Source organism: Anthonomus grandis, chromosome 15, assembly GCF_022605725.1.
Source record: "Anthonomus grandis grandis chromosome 15, icAntGran1.3, whole genome shotgun sequence".
Taxonomy (NCBI): domain Eukaryota; kingdom Metazoa; phylum Arthropoda; class Insecta; order Coleoptera; family Curculionidae; genus Anthonomus; species Anthonomus grandis.
Window position 1 is genome coordinate 1,768,582 of NC_065560.1, and position 23,351 is coordinate 1,791,932.

The 23,351-nt window shown below is 29.2% G+C and overlaps 1 protein-coding gene across 2 annotated transcripts in view; it reads right to left on the reverse strand.

The window, feature by feature from the left end:
- LOC126744904 (tachykinin-like peptides receptor 86C) overlaps nucleotides 1-23,351 on the reverse strand; it is a 96,082-nt gene that overhangs the window by 31,353 nt on the left and 41,378 nt on the right. For both annotated transcript variants that reach the window (XM_050452492.1, XM_050452491.1), the window contains 4 exons: nucleotides 19,669-19,780; nucleotides 8,847-8,948; nucleotides 8,652-8,786; nucleotides 7,068-7,145 (listed from right to left, as the gene is read on the reverse strand). In XM_050452492.1, the coding sequence (XP_050308449.1) occupies nucleotides 7,068-7,145; nucleotides 8,652-8,786; nucleotides 8,847-8,948; nucleotides 19,669-19,780 (427 nt within the window). The remainder of the gene's footprint in view (nucleotides 1-7,067; nucleotides 7,146-8,651; nucleotides 8,787-8,846; nucleotides 8,949-19,668; nucleotides 19,781-23,351) is intronic.

Consider the following 23,351-nt stretch of genomic DNA (forward strand, 5'->3'; position numbering starts at 1 on the left):
TCCTTGAGAATATCTGGAGAAATAGTGGGAATATACTTAAAAGGTCCAAGAAAAATGTCAACTTTTCAATAAGGTGTCACTATATAAAAGAAAATATTTTGCTGTTTAATATTACTGAAAATCGTATAAAACGTCGTAAAAGCCGAATATCTCAAAGTAACTTCTCGCTATACGTCGTACACCTCTAGCCCTTGAACTTATATCCCATTTTCACTTTAATTTTAAGATTACACGAATTTATAAAGCCCGGTACAGAATCTAATAACAGTTAAAGTCGAACTGCAGTATAAATTTACTCGGTTACTAAGTTTTTCTCTTTGACGTTAGGGTTTAAGTTACTTTTCGGTTTGTTGCTTTTTCGTTATAAGCTCCTATCAAAGCATCCTATAAATTACTTACTTATAAGCTAAATTTCTTGACTGCTCTTATTTTAACTAAGAGTAACTTTTAGTATGTTTTAGTCAAGGCGTGAAACTAACTTTTCTCTTGGGACGAAATTTTTTGTTAATGTACAGGGTGTCCCAGAAATCGAGTCTCAAAGTTACTCGACATAAAAAAGTCACAATTGGCAAAAGCACTTTTGAAAATTCAGAAAAAAAATATGTTTAGAATCACTGGACAGGGATAAACTTTTAGTATGTTTCAGTCAAGGGTTGAGGCTAACTTTTCTCCTTAAATGACATTTTTTTTTAATGTACAGGATGTCATTGAAATTGAGAGTCAAAGTTACTCGACAAAAAAAAATCACAATTGGCAAAAGTACTTTTAAAAATTCAGAAAAAAACATGCTTAGGACCACTGGACAGGGATGAACTTTCAGTATGTTTTAGTAAAGGGTTGAAACTAACTTTTCTGTTAAAATGAAATTTTTTGTAAATATACAGGGTGTCCCAGAAATCGAGCCTCAAAGTTACTCGACAAAAAAAAATCACAATTGGCAAAAGCACTTTTGAAAATTTAGAAAAAAAATGTTTAGAACCGCTGCATAGGGTTCAAATTTTAGTATGTTTCAGTCAAGGCTTAAGGCTAACTTTTCTATTTAAATAAATTTTTTTGTAAATATACAGGGTGTCCCAGAAATCGAGCCACAAAGTTACTCGACAAAAAAAATCACAATTGGCAAAAGCACTTTTGAAAATGCTTTAAAAAACATGTTTAGGACCGCTGGACAGGGATGAACTTTTAGTATGTTTTAGCAAAGAGTTGAGGCTAACTTTTCTCTTTGAATGAAATTTTTTTTAGTGTACAGGATGTCCTCGAAATTGAAAGTCAAAGTTACTCGACAAAAAAAATCACAATTGGCAAAAGCACTTTTGAACATTCAGAAAAAAACTTGTTTAGGACCACTGGACAGGGATGAACTTTTAGTATGTTTCAGTCAAGAGTTGAGGCTAACTTTTCTCTTCGAATTAAATTTTTTTTAATGTACAGGATGTCCTCGAAATTGAGAGTCAAAGTAACCCAAAGAAAATAACCACCCTTTACAAAACCCTCCGAAAAAACATGTTTAGGACCACTGGATAGGGTTGAAATTTTAGCATTTTTTACTATGGGGTTTTGGCTAACTTTTCATTTAATATAAAAATTCTAATATATGTACAGGCTGTCCTAGAAAACCGAACCAAAGTTACCTAATGGAATCAATCCAAATTTTTTGACCACATTTCAAAATCCCTCAAAAAACTCATTTAGAACCGCTGTACAGGGTTGAATTTTTATTATGTTTTAGTCTAGAATCGTAGCTAACTTTTCTTTTACTACACAATTTCTTGTTAATACACAGGGTATCCCACAAAGAGGGGTCAGAGCTGACGCACCCTTGCAACCATCCCAAAAAAAAAAAAAAAACATTTTTAGGACCGCCGAAACATGCTTTAACTTTTAGTATGTTTTACTTCGAGGTTATGGCTGATTTTTTATTTATTATAAACATTCTTGTATACATATATATATATAGAGTGTCCTAGAAGACCGAGTCAAAGTTACCCAAGGAAAACTATTGGAACACTTTCTAAAATCCTCCAAAAAATATGTTTACGACCACTGTAGAAGGTTGAAATTTTAGTATGTTTTAGTCGAGGGTTCCAGCTAACTTTTTGCTTATTACAAAAATTCTTGTAAATATACAGGGTGCCCCACGGAGAGGGGTCAAAGTTGACGTAACACCTATCTTATAAATGTAACACTAAAATGAAATGCTCTATATAAAGGTCTGTTAGAACTTAATTAATTATCGAATATCGATAACTTTTAACGGTTACTGAGAGCATATATTTTAAATTAATTATTATCAATTAATACATGTTAAGTTTTATTTATTTTTTTTAGTCATATTTAGTGTTTGAGTTCTTACTATTTTAGATTTACCATAAGCGTTTTTATTTTTGTATTTTAAATTAGTTTTTATTACTTATAGGTGTATTGTATTTAATATTTAGACCCACTTGCTAAATAAAAATATATTATTCTTCTTTAAGCTGTCTTGAGCTATTTTAATAGTATAGAAATAATTACTGGGTAAATAGTAATATGCCTCGATATGTGTTCAAAGCATATTTTTCCATATGTAACTTATATAAAAAAATCAAAAAGTTATATACACAAGAAGGTCCTTAAAAATGGTCCAATTACCGAAAACTCGTCTTGACATTCTTTTTTGTTATTCGGAATTCTCATACTTTTTATATAAACTTTATGACAAGGGAAAGTCGCGAAGCATCTGCTGTGACGTTATTTTTACGGACACAACCCAATGCTTTTCTTTTAGGGATAAAATTAGAGAAGTTTTTTTTTATTTTATATTGACATTAAACAGCACCGTACTGATTAAGGAGGACCTTTAGGATGAAAAAAAAGGTTTTTACTGGCAATTTAAGATTGAATCTTTTTTCTGATGTGACTTATATAAAAATATTCAGTCTCAATTTGCATGACTAGCTCTAACCTTTTTAATGTTATATTTAAGGGGAGTTTTTTTTTTAATAATTGGCTCAACTATATCCTATAAGACTCAATATTTTAACCCACATTTGGTCCATAAAAAATATATATGACTCCTTTCAATAAAATTACTTTGGTAAAAGCAATAATTCTGAATTTATGGTCCTAATATGAGAAGAAAATGGTTCTCAATTATTTAATTTAAATCGTTGATTTATTATGCTCGCTTATATTAATCTTAAATTTTTTTATCACATCCTGCAAAAATGCCTTAAAAGGGATTAACAATTTTTCCAATAGCGTGCATAACTTAAATGGATCTGATTTAGCGTGATTCAAATAATGTTTATGTGAATATAGTTGGTATTTTCAATATGTTTTTTTAGCCAATAATTAAATTATAATAAACCCTTGGACTGAGTAATTTTCCACATTAATAGCCTTAATATAAATTGATTGAAAGTAAATTTCCTTCCTTCCAATATGTCGTTTTTTTATTGTTTTCCCGAGTGAAAAGCTTTTTTGATGTTTTCAGTTTCTTTATGGTCGTAAATAATCGAAAATATACCCGTCGCACCCACCTACTTGTCCAATTGGAAATCTTCGTTTGCTTTTTTGGAAGGGACAGTAATCTAGATTTTTCGCAAAGAATTATGAAAAAAAAAGAACATGCTTAATTAATATAAAAGGTCAAGAGAATTTATTACATATTATTATAAAACTTAACTTAAAATGTCGTTTTTTTAATAAAATGAAGTTTTCTTAATAATTTAGTAAAAGTTTGAGCAATTTTGAATAATTTTTAAGAGAGTTATAAGCGTTCTTGTACTTTAGCTTCAAAAAAATTGAAAAATTGTTACAATGCTTTTTGACGGCCTGTGAAAAATTCCTTATTAAAAAACTTATCCTGAAATGTCATTTAAATAATAAAATAGAGTTTTCTTAACAATTTAGTGAAAGTTTGAGGAATTTTGGATAATTTTTAAAAGAGTTATAGGCGTTCTTGTACTTGAGGTCTAAAAAATTGAAAAATTGTTACCATGACCTTTGACTGCCTGTAAAAAATTTTTTATTATAAAACTTAGCCTGAAATGTCATGTATATAGTAAAATAAAGTTTTTTTAACGATTTGGTGAAAGCTTGAGCAATTTTGGATAATTTTTAAGAGAGTTATAGGCGTTCTTGTGATAGGTTTCAAAAAAATTGAAAAATTGTTACCATGATCTTTGACTGCCTGTGAAAAATTCCTTATTATAAAACTAAGCCTAAAATATCATGTGTGTAGTAAAATGGAGTTTTCTTAATAATACAGTGAAAGTTTGAGGAATTTTGGATAATTTTTAAAAGAGTTATAGGCGTTCTTGTACTTGAGGTCTAAAAAATTGAAAAATTGTTACCATGACCTTTGACTGCCTGTGAAAAATTCTTTATTAAAAAACTTAGCCTAAAATGTCATGCATATAGTAAAATAAAGTTTTTTAAACGATTTGGTGAAAGCTTGAGCAATTTTGGATAATTTTTAAGAGAGTTATAGGCGTTCTTGTGATAGGTTTCAAAAAAATTGAAAAATTATTACCATGACTTTTGACTGCCTGTGAAAAATTCTTTATTAAAAAACTTAGCCTAAAATGTCATGCATGTAGTAAAATAAAGTTTTTTTAACGATTTGGTGAAAGCTTGAGCCATTTTGGATCATTTTTAAGAGAGTTATAGGCGTTCTTGTGATAGGGTTCAAAAAAACTGAAAAATTGTTACCATGATCTTTGACTGCCTGTGAAAAATTCATTATTTTAAAACTAAGCCTGAAATATCATGTGTGTAGTAAAATGGAGTTTTCTTAATAATTCAGTGAAAGTTTGAGGAATTTTGGATAATTTTTAAAAGAGTTATAGGCGTTCTTGTACTTGAGGTCTAAAAAATTGAAAAATTGTTACCATGACCTTTGACTGCCTGTGAAAAATTCTTTATTAAAAAACTTAGCCTAAAATGTCATGCATGTAGTAAAATAAAGTTTTTTTAACGATGTGGTGAAAGCTTGAGCAATTTTGGATAATTTTTAAGAGAGTTATAGGCGTTCTTGTGATAGGTTTCAAAAAAATTGAAAAATTGTTACTTTCACTTTTGAATCCCTGTGAAAAATTCTTTGTCAAAAAAGATTACTTTAAATATTCTTCTTATAATAAAATAACGTTTTCTTAAGAATTTGGTAGTAGTTTAAATAATTTTGGACAATTTTTAAGGGAATTATGGGTCCTTTAGAATTAAAAAAAAATCAAAAATTGTTACCATCATCTTTGAGTCCTTATAAAAAACCTTCTATTAAGCAAATTAAGTTAATATATTAATTTTATTATAAAGTGATGTTTTTCTAATAATCTAATGGAAGTTTGGGTAAATTTTGACAATTTTTGAGCAAGTTATGGACATTTTTGTACTAAAGCTCCAAAAAAATTAAAAAATTGTAACCATAATTTTTGAGTCAATATAAAAAATTTCCTGGTAAGAAAATTTAGTTGACATCTTGTTTTTATCGTAAAATAGATTTCTTTTATTAATCTGATAAAAGTTTGGGTAAATTTTGACAATTTTTGAGGGAGTTATGAACATTTTTGTACTAAAGCTCCAAAAAAATTGAAAATTGTTACCATTATCTTTAAATCCCTGTAAAAAAATTACAATTACAAAATCTAACTTGAAATGTTATTTTTATTATAAAAAGAAGTTTTCTTAGCAATTTGTTGTAAGCTTGAATTTCTTTGGAAAAATATTAAGAGAGTTATAGGTGTTCTTGTACCAAAAAAATTGTTACAATGATCTTTGACTGCCTGTAAAATTTTTTTTATTCAGAAAATAAAGTTGATATGCTATTTTTGTTATAAAGTGAAGTTTTCCTAATAATCTGATGGAAATTCAGGTAAATTTTGATAATTTTTGAGAAAGTCATGGACGTTGTTGTCCTTGAGCTTTAACAAAAATGAAAAATTGTTACTATCATCGTTGAGTGCCTGTAAAAAAATTGTTATTTCAAAACTTAACCTGCAATATTTTTTTTATAATAAAATTAATTTTTCTTTATAATTTAATAGAAGTTTGAGCAATTTTGGACAATTTTTAAGGGAGTTGTTGGCATTTTTGTGCTTAAGCTCTAAACAAATTGAAAAATTGATACCCCTATCTTTAAATCCCTGTAAAAAATTTCTTATTAAGAAAATTAAATTGATATGTTGTTTTTATCGTAAGATAAGGTTTTTTCAATAATCTGATGAAAGTTTGGACAATTTTTGACGGAGTTACGGACGTTTATGTACTTAAGATCCAAAAAAATTGAAAAATTGTTACCATCATCCTAACGCCCCTGTAAAAAATTTATTGTTACAAAACCTAACTCCAAATATTGTTTTTGTAATAAAATGAAGTTCTTTTAACAATGTGGTGATAATTTTAGCAATTTTGGACAATTTTCGAGGTAGTTATGGTTCAAAAAAAAAATTGTCAAAATTGTTACCATCACCTTTGAATCCCCGTGAAAAATTCTTTATACAGAAAATTGACAATTGAAAATGTTGAACTGACATAACAAAGTTGACACCTACTTCTGGATATAAGATATTTTGCTATAAACTCCTATTTATTTCTTTTTTTCAAACTTCCAAAATTTTAGTGTACGCTTAAAACAAGATCTATGAAATGTTAGTCAAAATACTTAAGTGGTATATAATTTTAAAGAGATAATGTAACAGAAATAAATAGTATAATAAGGACTTAATAAAAAACAGTCTGATAAACTGACCTTCAAACAATAAATAATATATTGCACCATAAAAGCTAATAGGTAAACGAGGAAACTCCATTAAAGTAGCAAAGTTTTAAAGTTCCCAACTTCCTTCTTAGCCCTAGACTTTGCCGTATAAGTCTCACGGCTACAGTTTGTAAACTCCATTTAATTTATAAAAAACGGTCTTTTTTCCTTGCAACTTTTGATTGAAATTCTCTAGAGGTTAATTTATAATTTTACACTATAGTTGTTTAAACTTACAAGAGGAAAGACACGAGAAACCTCATTAGTAACGATGAAGATACATAAAGCAATGCAAACCAAACTATAACAAATCTTTAAATAGACTTACCCTAAATCGTATTTGGATCCCATAAGCTTTTTATCAGGCCAGACCATTATACAGCCGGTCCGTTGGACCCCTCGATACCTGAAATATTATTTATGATATTACATTTACCCTGTAAATCTAATATCTACGTAAAGGAATTTTCCAGTACGTTAAAGCTTTTTTGCCTTAGTGCTTTGATGTTTAACAACTTTATTTCAGAGGTCTCCGATTGGATTTTGTTGATGATTAGCCAATTGACACGTTCGAATATTAAATTAAAATATAATTTTAAAACAATCACTACTATTTAACGCCACCACTTCGATGCAGATAATGTTTTATATCATCCAGGCATTTAAAATATTTCTTTAAATTATTTCAGGCATTTGGAAACGTTTCCAATTTTATTTTAGAATTTCAAAAATATTTTCCTATTTATATTAGGCATTCCAGGTCATTTTTAATATTATTCCAGATATTTAATGTACCGCTACTTAAAATTACTTTTTAATTCAGTCAAAATTATGATATACTCCATCAAGAGATTTGAAATATTTTTTTATCTATTTCAGAGATTTTAAACGTTTCCAATTTTATTTTAAATTTTTAAAATGACTTTTTTATTTATTTAATTAATTTCAAGATATTTTCAGTTTTTTATTCCAGGCACTCAATGAGTTAACGATTTGAATTTACTACTTTAGCACAATCAAAATCATGGCTTTCAGGCACTTTAAATAATAATAATTTACGTATTTCAGAAATATTTGCAATTTTATTTTAGATTTTTTAAATCATTTTCCTTCTTATTCCAGGCATTTCAGGCAATTAATGCCTTTTCTTTTTGCTTTTATTTTGATAGAGAAAAAATATTGACTTTAAAACAATAATTATTTTTTAAGTCCTTATTATTTTTTGACCAAATTTGGTCCGATGATTTAACAAAATCTCTAAAAATCCCATAGGAGTATTAAATTATTAAATCAAATTGATCCTAAAAATAAGAATAATTTTTTTTTGTCAGATTAGGCAATATTTTAAATTGCCTCATAACACCTGTACTATTAATAATTTTTGTGCTATTCCTTGCTTTTAGCAGGAATTTACATTATTATCCCATGCCATGAATAAAATATTAAAGAAAATTCACCGTAACTATATACCTTAAAAATATTAATTAACTTGACCATATACAATAGATATTCCTAGAACTCGTTTAATTTATCCTTTAAAATTGTAATGTTAATAAGTTCTCTTTTTGTTATTTTCTGTTGCAAAAGAAAATCAACTTTTTTTCTTGTCAAGAAGTTCAGTCAGGCACCGGGAATTATTCTTAAGAAAGCCTATTGTAATAAAAAGGCTCCCGATAATGTATTCAAATTTATTTTTAGATTATGCACCTTGAAATTCTAAGAATTGTTAATATTTTTCTTGGTAAGTGTTTGATTTATTAAAAAAATATTATATTTCTTAGAAAATATATATAATAGAGTGTACATGCATAAAATGAACATTTACCATATAAGAATGAAGTAACTTTTTATATGACAAGCTTATTATATATAAAATCTAAACAAACATTTTCTTAGTGCAAAAACATCTTACCTATAGATTATCGTTGTGGAATAAAGCAGACATGGAGAGGCAAAAATCATACTGGATGTCCATATAAAGAATATCGTGAACAGTGACGACGATTTTGACATTCTCGGATGAAGCGGATAGACTATAGCTAAATATCTAAAAGAAAAAAAAAATGGACATCGTAATAATATCCTAATTTAACCCTTTTAGACTCACCTATCGCATGATATCCCGGTTAAAGTAAATACACTTGCGACCACTGTTGCATTAGCAATGAAATTGCTTACTGTACAATACATTGCTCCAAAGGGCCAGTTCCTGCAAATCAGTTTGTTTATTATTATTAATTTTACTAAAAAGGAAATATTTATTTAAGAAGAGCAAAATATAACGCTAACATTCTGGGATGTTTTAGATAAATTGTAACCTATATTACGCAAATGATTTTCGTGTTTACTGGGACTTACATTCTGGGGCTGTTTGATATGCATTTTAACCCATTTTATGCAAATCTGGTAACCGTGCAGAAATGCGTCAACTGTTTTTACCGTAAAGCAAATAAATCGTAATTATTCAGTGAAAACGAGAGTCAATTAACTCACTTTAGGTCTTTGTAATGTTTTATTAGATATCGATTTGTCTAAAGAAAAGAAGATCGTCCCTCTAAAAGACGTGCAGCATCCCTGTGTGCGGCATTTTAATGAAAGATTGAGAAAATAAACGTAAGGAGAATTTCGATGTCAATGAGCGAAAACCCGAGAGAAAATGTATGAGAATTACTCACTGAGGAGACAACTGAATATTGGTTATTATTATATAAGAGCGTTGTCAGGTTTATGTTCTTCTTTATCTATTGGCATGTTCCCTAGATCAATAATATCTCCTATCAAAATCGTAATATTCTAAGTTTTTCTAAAATAAGTTTTGAGCTAATTTGTATTCGTAACTCATTTTTTTTAATTTGTACATCTTATTTTATGCACGTTAATGCATTTCCTGGATTTCCCTGTATACGAAAAATATATCGAATGCTACTCAGTGCTACGCATGATAACCGGGTTATTTTGTCATAGTTTGACAATTTTTTTAAATGCTGACATTTTCTCCGATTTGTAATCAGAATCGTATAATATATACGTATATTTTCTTAAAAATTTTTCATCTCAGGCAATTCGATTGGATATTTTGACGGGAAAATATTGATTTTCATCAGGAATTTCTTACTAGAAAAATGTTTGGGCTGGGTGGGGAGCAGAAGGAGTTTTTTTGATGAAAAACAAAGTTTCTGCAAAATATATATATTAAATATGTTGGATAAGTTTGAATGTTATTCCAGGCATTTTATGAATTATTTTTTTATTTATTTTTGGATAAGTTTGACTTTTTGTTGCAAGCATTTGAAGCCTTTTTTCAATTTTTGTCCAGACATTTAAATTCATCATTTTTTCATTTGATTTTAGGCACTTAAAGCCATTTACTGAATATTTTTCAATTTTTTTTTTTTGGTAAGTGTAAATTTTATTTTAGGTATTTAAAGTAATTTTTTCATTTTATTTCAGGCAATCGAAGCTATTTTTCAATTTTTGTTACTTGTTGCGTTAGTGTTAGTTCCAGTAGTCTTTATTTATCACTTTAGGTTAAGATGCCTAGACATCAATATTTTTCTAATTCGGAAATGCGAGATATGGTTTGTGTTTATGCCCAAGCAAATTACAGCGGTCTATAGGAGGCAGCCAGATTTTAAACTCTTTAAAAACGTTTACCAGAGACTTGGGGAAACGGGTTCGTTCAGGCCAAAGCGAGATGTTGGGAGTCCAAATAGACGTAATGTGTATCAAGAAGAAGAAGTGTTAGTCCAGGTTGCTGAAGATCCAGAAATAATTGTAAGGCGTATGGCGGCAAGAACTGGAATTAGTAAGTCCTCAGTTTTAAGAATTTTTCATAGTGAGCGTCTTTATGCATACCATTTTACGCCAGTACAAAATCTTTTGGAGACAGATCTTCCAGCGAGATTAGGTTTCGCTCGCTATGTCCAGGAACAACAAAATCAAGATCGCCTATTTATTAATAAAATTATGTTTACGGATGAAGCGACTTTTACCCGACGGGGAATTTTTAATTTTATAAACAAACATTCATGGGATATTGCAAATCCAAACCTCATTACTGAAACATTACACTTTCAACACGAATTTAAAGTTAATATTTGGTGTGGTGTTATAAAATATTTAGTATATAAACAGCGTTATAAAATTGGATCATTTGAAACATTTTTTTAAATATGTTGGGTAAGTTTGAATGTTATTCCAGGCATTTTATGAATTATTTTTTTATTTATTTTGGATAAGTTTGACTTTTTGTTGCAAGCATTTGAAGACTTTTTTAAATTTTTTTTAAATTTTCATTTAAAGTAATTTTTTCATTTTATTTCAGGTAATCGAAGCCATTTTTCAATTTTTGTTTCGAAAATTTAAAACGTTTATCAAGTTTTTCTGGTCTCAATTTAATTCCAAGGAGTTGAATTTCCTATTTTTTCCTATTTTCATTTTTTGCAGGCATTTAAAGAAAAAAATTTCATCTTATTAAAGGCATTTGAAACCACTTTTTAAAAATTTTTCAAGCTTAAATTTTAAATTTTATTCCAAGCAAATAAAGTCATTTTTCATTTTATTTCAGACAATCGAAGCCGTTTTTTATTTTTTGTTTCAGGATTTTGAAGACATTTTTCAACTTTTGTTCAGGCATTTCGGGTAATTTTTTCATTTGATTTCAGACATTTGAAGCCATTCTTCATTTTTTTTTATTCCAAGAAGTTAAAGCCTTTTTTCAATTTTTTTACCAGGAACTGGAAGACATTTTACATTTTTTTTAGTTTTAATTTTATTTCAAGGAGTTGAAGCTCATATTAATTTTTTACAGGCATTTAAACCAAATTTTTCCTCTTATTAAAGGCATTTGAAGCAACTTTTTAAATATATTTTCAAGATAAGTTTAAATTTTATTCCAAGCATTTAAAGTCAATTTTTTATTTTATTTCAGGCAATCGAAGCCGTTTTCAATTTCTTTTTCAGGAATTTAAAGCCATTTTTCAATTTTTTTTAGCTTTAATTTTATTTCAGGGAGGTCAAGTCTTTTTTCGATTTTTGTTCCAGGATTTTGAAGACATTTTTAATTTTTTTTTTTCTAAAAAGTTCAAGTCTATTTTCATTTTTTAGAGGCATTTAAAGAAAATTTTTCATCTCATTAAAGGCATTTGAAGCCACTTTTTAAATATTTTTTAATTTTTTCAGTGTAAGTTTAAATTTTATTCCAATCATTTAAAGTCCTTTTTTCATTTTATTTCAGGCATTCGAAGCCGTTTTTCAATTTTTGTTCCAGGAATTTGAAGCCAATTTTCAATTTTTGTCCAGGCATGTCAAGTCATTTTTTTTATTTGATTTCAGGCATTTGAAGCCATTTTTTAATTTTTGTTTCAAAAATTAAAAACGTTTATCAAGTTTTTCTGCTCTCAATTTTATTTCAAGGAGTTGAAGCCTATTTTCACTTTTTGCAGGCATTTAAAGAAAAAAAATCATGTTATTAAAGGCATTTAAAACCAGTTTTTAAAAAATTTTCAATTTTTTCAAGGTAAGTTTAACTTTTATTCCAAGCATTTAAAGTCATTTTTCATTTTATTTCAGACAATCGAAGCCGTTTTTTAATTTTTGTTTCAGGATTTTGAAGACATTTTTCAACTTTTGTCCAGGCATTTCGGGTCATTTTTTCATTTGATTTCAGATATTTGAAGCCTTTAAGAAGTTAAAGCCTTTTTTCAATTTTTATACCAGGAACTGGAAGACATTTTACATTTTTTTTAGTTTTAATTTTATTTCAAGGAGTTGAAGCGTATTTTCATTTTTTACAGGCATTTAAAGGAAAATTTTCATCTTATTAAAGGCATTTGAAGCAACTTTTTAAATATTTTTTCAAGGTAAGTTTAAATTTTATTCTTCATTTTTCATTTTATTTCAGACAATCGAAGCCGTTTTTCAATTTTTGTTTCAGGATTTTGAAGCCTTTTTTCAATTTTTGTACCAGGCACTGGAAGACATTTTACATTTTTTTTAGTTTTAATTTTATTTCAAGGAGTTGAAGCGTATTTTCATTTTTTACAGGCATTTAAAGGAAAATTTTCATCTTATTAAAGGCATTTGAAGCAACTTTTTAAATATTTTTCAATTTTTTCAAGGTAAGTTTAAATTTTATGCCAAGCATTTAAAGTCATTTTTTTATTTTATTTCAGGCAATCGAAGACGTTTTTAATTTCTGTTTCAGGAATTTGAAGCCGATTATCAATTTTTGTCCAGGCATTTAAAGAAAAAAATTTCATCTTATTAAAGACATTTAAAACCACTTTTTAAAAGATTTTCAATTTTTTAAGGAAATTTTTCTCCTTATTAAAGGCATTTGAAGCCATTTTTCAATTTTTGTTCCAGGATTTTGAAGACATTTTTAATTTTTTTTTTCTAAGAAGTTCAAGTCTATTTTCATTTTTAAGAGGCATTTAAAGAAAATTTTTCATCTTATTAAAGGCACTTGAAGCCACTTTTTAAATATTTTTTAATTTTTTCAGGGTAAGTTTACATTTTATTCCAAGCATTTAAAGTAATTTTTTTCATTTTATTTCAGGCATTCAAAGCATTTGAATTTCAGATCTTTAGATTTGAGATCATGAGAATTTGATTTCAGGCATTTGATCTGAAATTTTATTTCAGAGAGGTCAAGCCTTTTTTCGATTTTTGTTCCAGGATTTTGAAGACATTTTTATTTATTTTTTTCTAAGAAGTTCAAGTCTATTTTCATTTTTTAGAGGCATTTAAAGAAAATTTTTCATCTTATTAAAGGCATCTGAAGCCACTTTTAAAATAATTTTTAATTTTTTCAGGGTAAAATTAAATTAAAATGTTATTCCAAGCATTTAAAGTCATTTTTTCATTTTATTTCAGGCATTCGAAGCCGTTTTTCAATTTTTGTTGCAGGAATTTGAAGCCATTTTTCAATTTTTGTCCAGGCATGTCAAGTCATTTTTTCATTTGATTTCAGGCATTTGAAGCCGTTTTTCAATTTTTGTTTCAAAAATTTAAAACGTTTATCAAGTTTTTCTGGTCTCAATTTAATTCCAAGGAGTTTAAGCCTATTTTCACTTTTTGCAGGCATTTAAAGCAAAAAAATTCATTTTATTAAAGGCATTTGAAACCACTTTTTAAAAAAATTTCAATTTTTTCAAGCATTTAAAGTCATTTTTTCATTTTATTTCAGGCAATCGAAGCCATTTTTCAATTTCTGTTTCAAGAATTTGAAGCCATTTTTCAATTTTTGTTTCAGGATTTTGAAGACATTTTTTCGGGTCATTTTTTAATTTGTTTTCAGACATTTGAAGCCATTCTTAATTTTTTCTTATTCCAAGAAGTTAAAGCCTTTTTTTAATTTTTATACCAGGAACTGGAAGACATTTTACATTTTTTTTAGTTTTAATTTTATTTCAAGGAGTTGAAGCCTATTTTCATTTTTTGCAGGCATTTAAAGGAAATTTTTCAATCTTATTAAAAGCATTTGAAGCCACTTTTTAAATATTTTTCAATTTTTTCAAGGTAAGGTTATATTTTATTCCAAGCATTTAAAGTCATTTTTTTATTTTATTTCAGGCAATCGAAGACGTTTTCAATTTCTGTTTCAAGAATTTAAAGCCATTTTTCAATTTTTGTTCCAGGAATTTGAAGACATTTTTAATTTTTTTTTTCTAAGAAGTTCAAGTCTATTTTCATTTTTTAGAGGCATTTAAAGAAAATTTTTCACCTAATTAAAGGCACTTGAAGCCACTTTTTAAATATTTTTTAATTTTTCCAAGCTAAGTTTAAATGTTATTCCAAGCATTTAAAGTCATTTTTTTCATTTTATTTCAGGCATTCGAAGCCATTTTTCAATTTTTGTTTCAGGAATTTGAAGCCATTTTTCAATTTTGATCCAGGCATGTCAAGTCATTTTTTCATTTGATTTCAGGCATTTGAAGCCATTTTTAATTTTTTTAGGTTTAATTTTTTTCCAAGAAGTTAAAGCCTATTTTCATTTTTTAGGCATTTAAAGTTATTTTATCTCAGGCATTTAGAACCATTTTTGAAGCCTTAGGAGTAAGTTTCGATTTTATGCCAAGTATTTAAAGTAATTTTTCTATCATATTTCAATGGCTTTTGAAGCCATTTTTGAGTAAGTTTAGGTTCAATTTCAAGCACTTGAAGACATTTTTCAATTTTTTTTTATTCTAATTTTATTCCAAGCATTTAAATTTAAAAGTCATTTTATTTCAGGTCAGTTGAAGCCATTTTAAAATGGACGAAAAACAGTGTTATTTGAAGTGTAGTAATCAAGTATAAAAGCTAGATATGTCATTTTTTTTGAATCCCGAAATTTTCTCCCTTTTATAAACAGAAAATGGCCAACCTGGAATAATTATTATAGTGTTGCTTTTCGATTAAAAACATGTAGATTTTTGCAAATTGAAACATAATATCCAATTTAATTTGCATGACTGATTGCATTGGCAGCTCTCCTTTTTTATTTGCGTTTATTTTATTTACTGTCCTTTAGGAGATTCCGAAAATTTTGAAATGTTCCATTACATAATCGAGAAACTTCTATTTAGGTTCGTGCCTTTCGTATAAAATAAGGAAGTGCGTATTGGCCGATGACCTTATTTACTCCATTGTACAAGGGACACCATCCAGGTTTTCCATTGTACAAGTTATTATACTAAGCGGAAATAAACTTATAATACAGACAAGCGGCTCAGCTTTCGCATAATGCCTTTCAAATTAACTCTTTCGACAAACTTTGTGAAACACTTTGAGAAGTTTCGCCTATAACGGCCCAAGTTGCGAAGTATTGATAAACGTACTTGAGACCGTGAAAAGATTTACCGCCTGGTAACCATCTTTGTAATAAAGCAACGAATGCGGAAGAACTTCCAAACTACCTTCAAAATTTAATGCTAATTCTGCTAGTTTAAACGAATCGTTCAAAAAAGGGACAAAAGTGATCAATACGATGGAAAAATTGAGACCCTCAATATTGATCTGAATAATAATAAACGTCTTTTTGTCAGAAAAAATACTTAATTTAAGATATGGCCCTGAACCTAAAGCAAGAAATATTACTAAATAAATAAACCACACAACTAAATTACGTTAGCAAAATGAAACATAAAAAGTAGTCTGTGAACTCAGCTTTAGGATATTGACAAGGGGAAATGTCACAGTTGTCAAATAATCAAAAGTCAATGTGTCAAAGGTTAAATAAAGAAAGGGACGCTCGTATGATGAAAATCGGAATCGTATGACGGCCATCTTGCTTTCGCCAAAATTGACGTTGGTGACATTGACTCATAGAACATCTGTTTGTGTCTATATTTTTCATTTCAATAAGTGCTGTAAGCGTGGGTTGACTATATGGTGGGTTTTTTTCCTTAAGTTCTTTTCAATATTGCGAATAATTTTTTAATTGATTTGCAGTAATTCCAGGTTTACTAATATGTTTTTGTATTGTCAATTTTCAGTGTTTAATAACATCAAATTCAGTTGGTTTTAATGATTACATTTTTCCTGTAAATATTCTTCACGTAACAGTGAAGTATGTATATTGTAAATGGTTAATAAATGATTTTTTTTAAGTCCTATATTGCTTCAAAAGATGATGACTGACAATACCTCAACCAAATAATTTTAAATCTGTTGATAGGCGAGGATCGATGGAATGACCAGTACGATCTCCTGATCTGATGCTTTTAGACTACTTTTCATGGCGAAATGTCAACAACATTAAATTGACTTATTTCTATTAATTTAGGGTGCAGTGCTGAAATTAATGCTTTTGAGAGCTTTATTGGCTCAGGCATTGATCTTATTCTATTTGCAAATGATACAGTTTTAATTGAAAAAAAAAACTAAATAGACACTATGCAGATTGGCGTTGTTCAAACGAAGTAAACGTGAATTTAATTTAAAGCCATAAACTGTTCTATTGGATTTTAGTAGCCTTGAATAGTTGTACTAGAGCCATTTATTTACTGTATTTTTTATTTCCTACTATTTAAAAGTCGCGCCAAAATTTTAGACTTAAACCGGCCTCCTAGCGGCGAAAACTGCTTACTAGCTAAATCATTGAAAGATACCATAACTTTTCACGAGATGTCGCTCTAAAATGATTCGTGGTATATTCGCGACAGTTACTTTTGGCGGGTTGTTTAAATTTCAAATTGACTTTCAGGGAACCCCTTTTATCGATTGACTGTCTGAATAAATTACTGATGTTAATTTATGGCAATTTTTAAATACCGAATCGTCCTAATATCCTCAATGGGTTTAAATATTTAGCTAGAAGACAGTTCTATACTCTGTATTTATTTCCTACTATTTAAAAGTCGCGCCAAAATTTTAGACTTAAACCGGCCTCCTAGCGGCGAAGACTGCTTACTAGCTAAATCATTGAAAGATTCCATAACCTTCCTGGTCTGAAATGATTCGTGATATATTCGCGACAGTTACTTTTGGCGGGCTGTTTAAATTTTAAATTGACTATCAGCGAATCCCTTTTATCGACTGATTGTCTGAATAAATTACCGATGATAATTCATGGCAATTTTTAAATACCGAATCGTCCTAATATATTTAATGGGTTTAAATATTTAGCTAGAAGACAATTATACATATACTCTGTATTTATTTCCTACTATTTAAAAGTCGCGCCAAAATTTTAGACTTAAACTGGCCTCCTAGCGGCGAAGACTGCTTACTAGCTAAATCATTGAAAGATTCCATAACCTTCCTGGTCTGAAATGATTCGTGATATATTCGCGACAGTTACTTTTGGCGGGTTATTTAAATTTCAAATTGACTTTCAGAGAATCCCTTTTATCGACTGACTGTCTGAATAAATTACCGATGATAATTCATGGCAATTTTTAAATACCGAATCGTCCTAATATCCTTAATGGGTTTAAATATTTAGCTAGAAGACAATTATACATATACTCTGTATTTATTTCCTACTATTTAAAAGTCGCGCCAAAATTTTAGACTTAAACCGGCCTCCTAGCGGCGAAAACTGCTTACTAGCTAAATCATTGAAAGATACCATAACTTTTCACGAGATGTCGCTCTAAAATGATTCGTGGTATATTCGCGACAGTTACTTTTGGCGGGTTGTTTAAATTTCAAATTGACTTTCAGGGAACCCCTTTTATCGATTGACTGTCTGAATAAATTACTGATGTTAATTTATGGCAATTTTTAAATACCGAATCGTCCTAATATCCTCAATGGGTTTAAATATTTAGCTAGAAGACAGTTCTATACTCTGTATTTATTTCCTACTATTTAAAAGTCGCGCCAAAATTTTAGACTTAAACCGGCCTCCTAGCGGCGAAGACTGCTTACTAGCTAAATCATTGAAAGATTCCATAACCTTCCTGGTCTGAAATGATTCGTGATATATTCGCGACAGTTACTTTTGGCGGGCTGTTTAAATTTTAAATTGACTATCAGCGAATCCCTTTTATCGACTGATTGTCTGAATAAATTACCGATGATAATTCATGGCAATTTTTAAATACCGAATCGTCCTAATATATTTAATGGGTTTAAATATTTAGCTAGAAGACAATTATACATATACTCTGTATTTATTTCCTACTATTTAAAAGTCGCGCCAAAATTTTAGACTTAAACTGGCCTCCTAGCGGCGAAGACTGCTTACTAGCTAAATCATTGAAAGATTCCATAACCTTCCTGGTCTGAAATGATTCGTGATATATTCGCGACAGTTACTTTTGGCGGGTTATTTAAATTTCAAATTGACTTTCAGAGAATCCCTTTTATCGACTGACTGTCTGAATAAATTACCGATGATAATTCATGGCAATTTTTAAATACCGAATCGTCCTAATATCCTTAATGGGTTTAAATATTTAGCTAGAAGACAATTATACATATACTCTGTATTTATTTCCTACTATTTAAAAGTCGCGCCAAAATTTTAGACTTAAACCGGCCTCCTAGCGGCGAAGACTGCTTACTAGCTAAATCATTGAAAGATTCCATAACCTTCCTGGTTTGAAATGATTCGTGATATATTCGCGACAGTTACTTTTGGCGGGCTGTTTAAATTTTAAATTGACTATCAGCGAATCCCTTTTATCGATTGACTGTCTGAATAAATTACTGATGATAATTATGGTAATTTTTAAATACCGAATCGTCTTAATATCCTTAATGGCTCTGTATATTTAGCTAGTTACCTCTAGATAATAGGAAGCAGAACTTTGTGACTAATAGGCTTATATCATCCCTTATTATATAAACGATAATTGCTTTGGGGAAGGGCCCAATTATGAAAATTAAAGGGATTCCTTTTTTGTTTGCACAAGAGAGCCTAAAAATAGATTTTAGCTGGGTATCTGTTATACTCAACGTATGTTCTTTAATACAGAAATTGTATATAGACTCTTATTCCCAGAGGCCATGTTCATTATTCTTTCGCCTCTACTGTTCCTAATACCTTCCAAAAATAAGATCGTTTTTATATTTGAGTTAGCAACCGTTAAATTGCCCAAAATGTTATTTTTTGTCATACATCTAAGGGTACAAGGAAATGATTTTTCATTTGGATCATAAATAATAGCTTAAAGAAAGAAGTATTATGAGCTCCACGTGTTTAAACCAGAAGCATTTACGACCTATATAAGTGGCTGTAGCCAACTTTATGTTTAAAAGAAAGTGAATTTTCAATAAGTGACCGTTAAAGGGATCAATGAGGTGGAAAATTTGCTTGACTAAACTCTCTTTTAGAACTAGACATGTTTATAAAAAATGAGGAGAGTAATAATATTTTACAATAAGCAAGGATTTATTTTACTTCTACAGGTTAATCCGATTTCTTCGTCATCTAGCGTATAATCAGAATACCAAAAGATCTGTGACAGCTATAAACAATGCTCATGGAAACTCACCTTTGAATCATATAAAACGAGTTAAAAGTACAGTTGAAGACAGTCAAAAGGAGATCCGCGGTGCTTAGGTTCACTAGGAAGTAATTGGTGACAGTCCTCATTCTTCTATGTGCTGAAACAAGAGCAAATTTACTTAAATATCTTGTGATGTTTTGATATTACAATATTAAATCATAATTATTAAAAGGCTTAAAGTTATACAGTACATTTCTTTTCCTATGTGTGTGAAGCTAGTTCCTTATCAGGTCAATGCAAAAAAACGAGTTTTTAGTAATAAAAAGATCTGCATAGGCTATTGGGTCTAAATTGAATAACTGAAGTATAATAAATAGGAGCGACAAACGTACTCGATCTAAGTGCAGAAAATATGAAAATAATAAGCTGATCTGTATTTCAGTATTATTTAATGGTCTATTAGGTCGAACGCTTCATTGACATCAGTATATACAACATCTACTCGGCTTTCCTGATCGATGGAGGTATAAATGAATATAACATATTACAAGGAAACAGGCTGAAAAATTGAATTATAAGCACTATTCTGAAAGAACCTGATTTAGCCAAAGCGTTTGATACCCTTGACCACCGTTAAAACGTTAAGTAATTTAGGACTTAAACATGTGAAACCTAATTTAATTGCATAGGAACTTTTTGGCTATTTACAATTAAGGTTTTTATGTGCAATATTAATGGAACGCTCTATATAATGCATGTGTCACCATATCCTTTTGACGTCTCACTTAACAGAGCAGAATTTAAATTATTGTAATAGCAACTGTACAACTTTCATGATCAGTACATGGTGCATTGACTTATTTAACAGAGAAAATATAAGTAAACCATTAAAGTGCATTTTCATTGATCTATCAAAGGCGTTTGATACCGTTGATTAATATTAATTAACTTAAATTAATTGTAGATAGTGAGCAATGTCTAGGGCAAGTTTGAAAATGTAATTGAACAGTACAGTACCTCTTATAGTGTTTTGAAATTAATGTAATAAGGAAAACAGGAAGAGCAATTTGATCCCTACCAATCAATTCTACTTAGCTATAATTGTCTTGGGATAGATGATGAATACTTAACTCTCTAAAAAAAATTAAGGAATAGTATGGAATTCTCATTTAAAATGATCAAAATTAATGAAATCAGTCAAGAAGACAATTTTGCACTTGTTAGCGTAATTATATCATTATATAACACAAGTTTTATTATCCCAAGAACATGTGACCATTTTCCTATTTATTCCCCTATCGAATCCATTTAAGTTATGCATTAAAAGTGGACTTTTATTATATTCGACAGGCAAATTCTTATTTTATTAAGAAAATAGTGCCTTCAACTCAAATCCTAAACTTGCAATTAAAATAAGACAGTTTGAAATTTTAGTAAAATTTTACGTATTTTATAATGAAGGCGCAGTTTAAGGGAAATAATAATAAAACATGGTATTTGTCAATTAAATTTTATTTAGGTAACGTCAGGGTGCATTAGGGAATGCGCGTTCCACTAGCAGAAATTCCGCTTATTTTATTCCATTACAATAAATGCCTGGCAAATATTTCATATTTGAGTTTAATTAAAATCCATTATATTATTATTTCTGATAAATGGTAATTTATTTTGTTAATAGTATTTGGTTTCGGTAGAAATGCATTAGTGATTTAAAGAGAGATATATTTACTGTAAATCATTATTGAATACCAAATGTTTGAAAAATACACAAAAAATACACCAAAAGCTTAAAAAAGTATGAAAACCTTTGGAACACTCTTCTAGCATAATGCCTTGAAAATCTGGAAAATTTACCTGCCAAACTTGGAATTTATAGAAAACAATTAAAAAATCATGACATTAATTCCTGGAATCAAATTAATAATTATTTCAAAAGTCACATGCCTGTCCATAACCTGTCATTGAATTGCATGAGAGAGTGGTCTTCTAGTAATGAATTTCCGGTTATAACCATATATCCGCCCCGCCATTAAATTTTTGACAGCTGTACAAATTCAAGGTTATGATCGATTCAGCACATTGAACCATTGCATCGTAAATATCTATTTAGAGAGTGAACAATTCCGATTAATACCAAGTGAATTACTCCAACCACTGTCCCGTGGATTAGGATTAAAAACGAGAGGTTATGAGTAAAACCGTCAGGTCGATTGAATTTATTGATGCGACTTTCGATGGCTGTCAAACTGGTCAATTTAAACTTCAAAGTTGTCATTTGTTATTAAGGAGCGTGTGCACAACATAAAGAACTTCACTGTGCCAAATAACCTGTTTCAACTCTGGCCCAGTCGTTTCTGATAAAACATGTAGAGAGCATCACATTATTAGAAGAGAAGCACTAGGATTAATACAAGTACATCCACCCAAGATGGCGTCGAAGGTCATGATGGCGCTGATCTTCCGTTGTACATAAACTGTCGTGACTGTCACATATACATATATATATATATATATATATATATATATATATATATATATATATATATATATATATATATATATATATATATATAGGTGAGAACTGGCCCCACTAAACTGTCTCCTAATTATTAAGTATTATTGATGGTTGCACCTCTGTTAAATTTTTCTAGAAAAAGTCCAGATTATCATCAGGGCGTGGAGACAGCATATTGAACCAGTGCATCGTGTTTAATATAACCCTAAGTGAGAACGACAGGGTTGATTAAAGTTGTTGATGCCAACATTGCATTATCACTAGGCCTAATACAAGCGTCGAATGTCATTTACAAACAGATGGCGCTGAACACCGTCATATTAATAGAGTGACATTAATAGTTTCTAAAGCATCTACCAAGAGATGGTAACTGAACTCCGTTAAACTGTTTTTGAGCTGACTCTGCATATGAAGCTAATAAACTTATTGCAGACCTTAAAACAGAGATCTGTTAATTTTTCATAATTGGTGTAAAAACAAAAAAAAATTAATGATATGAATCTCTAATAAATTTATAGACGTGAAACGAGCATATTCTGAAAGAATGCCTCTATAGTGTGGCTATGATAAAATCCCCCTTAGGAACGTTTTAAGGCAATTTAAATATTTAATTATTTAACATGGCCCTTAAGGCCTTACAGACAGATAGTAGCACATCAGAGAGATTTATGTTTTTAATTTACGTAAATGTTTCAATTGGATGGCAAACATCGCGTTGCTTCACATAAATGACATCAAAAAACATCCAATTCAGCTCCAATATACGAATCTTTTCGCTTCAGTTCGTTCAATTGACATGATTCCATTTAAATTCTATACGACTGGAAAAATTAATTTAGTTAATATATAATTTTATGAGCTTCATAAATGAAAATGCAAAAGTCAAACTTAATTTAGAAAAGGCAAAAGGACAAATAATTAATTACCTTTGATTAATATCGCTTTGTATAAGCTTTCCTTATTTAAATTTACAGGAGGGTTCAAATTACGAAAACCATTATTTTTTTATGAATTAATCAATCCAAATCAGATTTCCTTTTAGTATTTATTCTTCGTGACATTGTTAATTACGATTTCTTAATGATCCTGAATTTATTTCATAAAAAAATAGGTGCTCACAATAATATAAATTACACTTCTTTGGGAATATGCAATGATAAAAACAAGTCAATGTATACGTTGAAAAAAGATTGAATTTAAAATATGTCAGGCA